This window comes from Vanacampus margaritifer, chromosome 2, assembly GCF_051991255.1.
Source record: "Vanacampus margaritifer isolate UIUO_Vmar chromosome 2, RoL_Vmar_1.0, whole genome shotgun sequence".
NCBI classification, from domain to species: domain Eukaryota; kingdom Metazoa; phylum Chordata; class Actinopteri; order Syngnathiformes; family Syngnathidae; genus Vanacampus; species Vanacampus margaritifer.
In genome coordinates this window covers 16,158,276-16,164,256 of record NC_135433.1, presented here as the reverse complement: position 1 = coordinate 16,164,256, position 5,981 = coordinate 16,158,276, and the positions used below count along the sequence as shown (strand labels likewise).

Genomic DNA, 5,981 nt, shown 5'->3' with positions numbered 1-5,981 from the left:
TGGTGTTAGTTTGTTTTTTTTGATAAGGGAAAACACCACAATAATTTTGTCTTTATTTAAAAAATAAATTAAAGTAATCTCATGTTCAAATAGGATGTCAATAATTAGAAGAATAGATGCATACATACAAATGAAGAATATACTTTTAATACTGTGACTCAGTACAATTCTGCAATTGGTCGTTTTATATTTGGACACTAAATCTGGGAAGTATTAAACATCTTAAAGTCTCTTTTTTTTTATTCCTTATTTGCCAAACTCCTGCTTATTATGAATTGACTTTACTGCCACCATACAATGCTTTAGGTTTTTGTTTGCCAGTCAAAGCAGAAAAAAAAGGCCTAATGACGACTCATATGTCGAAAAAGTCGGGTGACTCGTATCTTAAGATAGGTGTCACATATTTGTACCAGGAGCAAAGTTCAATTTGTGGATTTCGAAACTTGCCATAAAAAAAAGTCCAGGTTATTTATTACGACGCAATAAATCTGAGTTACTAAGTAGCCTTTTTTGTATGTGTGATTTTATGGATCAACACACCACAGTTCTCAGATTCACTGTTGTGTTCTAGTTTCATTTGCACTAAACTGTCAATGGGTGGTAATGAATGATGGATAATCTTAAGGAAGTTGAATAATGCGGCAAAGAAGAACAGTCACGAGTTAAATGTTTAATATCCATATTACAACATACAAATTCACTCCAAAATGATTTTTTTTTTCTTCCAGGGCTTAACGAACTAGAAATGTTGTAGAAAATGTGAATATTTCAGTATAAAAAAAACAAAGGAACAAGGCACTAACAAACAAGGTTTTTGTTTTTGCTGTGTCGAGAAAACTGAATTTTGAATGACTCCCGTAGAACTAATACAGTACTGTACTTTTGAACTTGGTGAAGTACACACAACCTTTCTGTGTATGTTTTTGTGATCACACACACTCGCGCGCTTTACTACAAATGCTGGTCCAGAGTGTGACTCAACGTTACATAAGCAGATTCCATTTTAGAAGACAACGGAACAGCTCAATTAACCATCTGAATTGTCCACATATTGCTATGAAAACAGGAGTCAAAACAATAACAGGACAGAAATGGCAGCCATTTTTTTTTTTAAATCATCCGACAAATAAGGATTGTTGTTTTTGTAAAGGAAGAAGTCAATAATAGAACAGGTTGATTGCACATTGACAAATAGGAGGAAGATGCATTCTTTCTGAATGAAATAAAGGAGGTAAAAAAAATCCTCCAAATGAAAGCAGAAAACAAAAATACAGTGATTTTTTTTTTTCTTTTTGTACCAAAGAGGTAAAAAATAAATTACTTAAAATGCATTCCCTCGCTCAGTGTGTGTGTGTGTGTGTGTGTGTGCCCCCCCCAAACAGCCTTTAGTAAATACGCCTCACATGACACGGGGTGGAGGGTGAGGGCAACAACAGCACCACGGTCCTTACAAAAAGTTCAAGTCCTCATGCAAGTTCTTTGTTCTCCTCGGCCTCCTTGTTGCCCACGGGCGCGCTCGTCACATCTTGCGAGCCACGAGGATGGTGGTGATGACCCCCGCCATGAACACGGCCACCATTTGCCACGTCGGAGTACCAAAATAGGAGCGAATGCCCTCCTGAAGAAAATAAATACATGAGCATGTTTGAATGTAAAGAACGCAGCGCTGGGACATGTGTGGTGATTTCTGACGTCCTTACCCAGCCTCCTTGTTCCCGGATCCAGTTGATAACGTTTTCGCGGAGGTAATCAATGGTCCAGTTGATGATTGTTCTGATGATGTCAGGAACGTGAGTCAGTAGTGCCTGCATGTAAAATACAATTTGGAAATGCAGTCTTATTTGGCAATAACAAGATGTAACAGAGGTCAGAAACCATTTTAAAAAATTATAGTGACATGAATTAAGCAAAAAATTACTTAAAGTAAAAATATATACAACTGGAAGATGTATACCTCTTAGCGAACTCTGAGAAAAAAAATCTTAAATTTTGCAATTTTTGTGTGTATTCAATTAATTTTTCACATTGCATTATTACATACATTTGTCCAGAGAATGAATGAATACATGTCCAATAAAATCCATATATGTCCATATTATGTGCACACCCCACGCCGCCACCACCTTTTTTTTTTTTTAATTATTACCTAGGTCATTTATGCTGAATCGTTTTATTGCCTGACTCATGAAAACCATGTATCCTTCAAATACTATTATTTTACAATTAGTCTGGATGTACACAGTCTGCTATATAAACTGCCATTTTAATGGCGTTGGTTTGAGCGTTTTTTCATGAAAGGAGACAACACTTCATTTTATAAGAACTAGAAAATGTAAATGAACTTGCTTGATGAAACTTTTACTCTATGTACTGTAGTATTTGTGTGTTGCATTTGTGCCTTTGTATCCCCTATTAAGTGACATTAACTCATTCACTGCCATTGTCGGCTATAGACGTCAAAAACTAATTTGAACATTTGTTTTCCATTTTTGTTAAGAGTATGAAAACCTAGATTTGTTTTTATTGTATTAGAACAGATATAAAATTTGTGATTAATCGTGAGTTAACTAGTGAAGTCATGCGATTAATTACGATAAAAAAATTGTAATCACCTGATGTACCTATTTTTTAACAATCTTTTCTAAAAATAAATAAATAAATAAACAAACCATTAAAAATTAAAAAAATTTTTTTTAAAGATTATTAAAAATTAGGGGCATCAGGCGATTAAAATTTGTAATTTTAATTAATCACATGACTTCACTAGTTAACTCACGATTAATCACAAATTTTATATCTGTTCAAAATGTACCCCCAAACAATTTCTAGGTTTTCATACTCTTGTTAACAAAAATTGAAAAAAAATGTAAAGCTAATAGAAATTGTTCAAATAAATTTTTGACGTCTATAACTGTCAATGGCAGTGAATTAGTTCAGAGCGAGAGTGTTCTCGTTTTGTATTTGAGTGTTTGGCTGTCATGTTTAATCAACGTCTGAAAGTGCATCATTACTGTGGCTCTCCTTGCCCACATATCAGGGCATTACTGCAGCATAATTGGTGCATGTGAAGCTCACATTTTGGCTGCCAACACAACGCAAAACGCTGTATCGGCAACTTGGCAAAAGAAATAGGCTGTGTATGGTTAGGGCAAGAAGCACATAACCGACATATTAAGAAACAGGGAATCTGTTTTCAATTGCCACACAAATGAATTATATGCCCCAGTTAAGCCTCTCTCAGTATTGATAACATTTTCCTTGTGTTTATTTGGCGCGACTCACTTTGATGACGAGTCGACAGGCCAAGTAAAAGAGGGTGACTACTCGGCCCCAGCTGAACTTTCCGTCGGAGAAGATCTCAACAGCCACCTTCACAAACACCTCTTTGGAAGGTCTCAACGAGGGGCAGTTGATCATCCTTAGGGAGGGAAATTGGAATCAGGAAAGGATTAGGAATACCGTTAACCATAGGTAAATACATTTAACAAAAATATAAAAAGGTAACACTTTTATTTTTGCTCCCATTTTTCATGAGCTGGACTCAATAGTCCAACACTTCTTCTTCTTCTTTTTTTTTTACATACACAACGGCCATTTATCACAAAATGCTTTTCACAAATCTGTCTAAATGTGTATTAGTGAATGCCACTCTGTTGTTGAAATAAACATCCCACAACGAGTTAAAAAAACACAACAAAAACAGCTGATTTTAAAAGAGCTATTACCAGACAAGTAAATGGGCTGGCCAATTAATTGGTCAGGCCCTTGTAGAGATGGTACAATAAAATAAAGTAGATATAATGTAGATAGATAGATCCACATATGTAATTCATATGTATAAAAGTAAATGTGATCAGCAAATGCCACAGCCGCTTACTGTTGGAGCTCCATGTTGCCATCCAGCTCATCTCCAATCTTCTGAAGGCACTGGGCCAGCCTCTTATGGTTTGTATCGCATATTTCTCCTCCGCCCAGCTGGGTCCGGGTCACCACTGCGCTGTTGTCACCGTGCCGGCGTACTCGCTCGTAAATGAAACTGGAGGAGGAGGGGGGGTGATCAGCAAAAATCATCAATCATCCTCAATTGATTAGTTATGTGACAATTGAGCTTACTCCTTCAACAAGACGGCTCCCAATTCAAGTATCTGCTCCTTGGAGTCGCCTGCAAGACACAGAAGAGGGTTGATGCCACTAAAAATAAGAGCTTGCTATGTTCATCATTCACTTATTGATGTGTTTCCTTACTTACATTTACAATATCGCAACTCATGAATTTCTCTCATACCGAAAATAGCCCAGAAACAAAAAGTCATTTTCCTGTATTGGTCGCCTACTCGCTGTTTTTGTGATACTGCAGACATCTTTGTGTCAAAGAAGTATGTTGAAGTGAGTTGAGGAGTTTCAACGACACAGAGCGGTTGCTGCCAACTCTTGTGGAATGTACAGCCAATTAAAAAACAGTTTTGAGAGTCGTCAATTATTCACGGATTTTCGCAATTCGTGGCGGTTCACTGTACAGTATTGATTTTTTTCGTCATTCCTGATATTCACATTCCCTTATACAAGAACTGTAAATAAATAAATAAATAAAGATAAACAAAGCTGTTCATCTTGCAAAGTAAGTAAACGTTAGGCTGAAGCATAAAACATTGTGTCCATATAACAAAACAGTTGTTGTTTTGTCACATGTTTTTTTAGGTCAAAGTCGCCACACAAAGTTGCTGCGGTTTATTTCCTCTTGACTTATCTCGAGACTAACTTGAAGCGCGAGCTAACGTGAGGCTAGCGTCTCACCTCTCGTGGCAAAAAGGTTGCGTTTTGCCAACGACAAACTAAGCCACAGTCGTAGAATGAGAACAAATGACGACAGGACAGTGTCGTGTACGCATTCCGAAGTGTCGGTGACGCTGTCACGGGTACTTTTAATGAGCATAACAAAGGTGCAGCTGGCTAACATACCCTGTCCACCTCCTGCCGGGTGTGCTGCCATCTTGATTTGTGCTAAAACACACCGCTGGAACTTCCGCATTAAAACACGTGACAGCTTGTTTGTCCTAGGCAAGGCGGGGAATGATGTCATCTTTGTTTATGTCTTCGAAAAATCTTAGATGCCGTATTTATTTCACCAATAATTATTATTTAAAGTATTTTGTGGAGGTTTTCCATGTAATCAGTAGCATTCACGCGCTGGTTTGTGTCGTTTTGGGATTTTAAAAGCCTCGACTTTCGGGTGACGTCATTTCCCACCCGGTAACAAAAATACGAAACTAAAAACATCCATTAGTGCTGCGTTTTGGAACGATATTGAAAACTAATGTGAAAATCATAACACAAGAATGTGTTTGGGTGTAAGAACATGAAAATTGTGGACTATTGTTAGCCTATTACAGTTTTGTTTGGAAAATGTCATATTCATAAATTCAAGACCGTTCGAATTATTTTGGATTGAGATCAAAAGTCTCTTAAAATGACAATCAATAACAGTAATTAATGCAGAATTTCTGAATTAAGAAAAAAAGCAATGGATAAATTCAGTGCAATTAATTATATTTTCTTCCTCTTGTTTTAATTGTTATATAATTTACTTTTATTTCCTTGTTGCATATATTTTTTTGTAAAACGTAAATCGGATTGCCTGACCTCTCTGTATTATACATCCCTGTTCAATAGATGTTCATAAAAAAAGGAAGAAACTAACTACAACTTTTTTGGTGTGTTTAATACCAGCAAGTGTCCTTTTTTATTATTATTATTATTAAACCATGTATAAATTATGGTCTATAAATGCTTTGTGGCAAAGAAAAATTATAACAGAAATGTGATTTTATTTTTGTATACAATGTTTAAATAAACACGTTGGTTGAATTAAAAAAATAATAATCTAACAATCATTAAAAAAAAAAAGGTTTTCCATTTATTGGCATAAATTAATCCTCTTCCGTACATCTCAAACTTGCGGGCCCACAGGAGGATATTTTACA

General features: G+C 36.1%; 1 protein-coding gene across 2 annotated transcripts; it reads right to left on the bottom strand.

Annotated features, from left to right (window-relative positions):
- Window positions 1-655: 655 nt before the first annotated feature.
- On the bottom strand, window positions 656-5,057 carry LOC144043562 (apoptosis regulator BAX-like). Of its 2 annotated transcripts, none has more exons than XM_077557324.1 (6): window positions 4,960-5,057; window positions 4,114-4,162; window positions 3,878-4,036; window positions 3,283-3,418; window positions 1,701-1,805; window positions 656-1,618 (listed from the first exon to the last, which is right to left on the bottom strand). In XM_077557324.1, the coding sequence occupies exons 1-6, from the start codon at window positions 5,027-5,029 to the stop codon at window positions 1,520-1,522; spliced, it is 618 nt and encodes a 205-aa protein (XP_077413450.1). In that variant the 5' UTR covers window positions 5,030-5,057; the 3' UTR covers window positions 656-1,519. The 2 variants fall into 2 exon arrangements, with proteins under 2 accessions (XP_077413450.1, XP_077413449.1); XM_077557323.1 differs by lacking the exon at window positions 4,960-5,057 and adding an exon at window positions 4,795-4,953.
- Window positions 5,058-5,981: the final 924 nt, after the last annotated feature.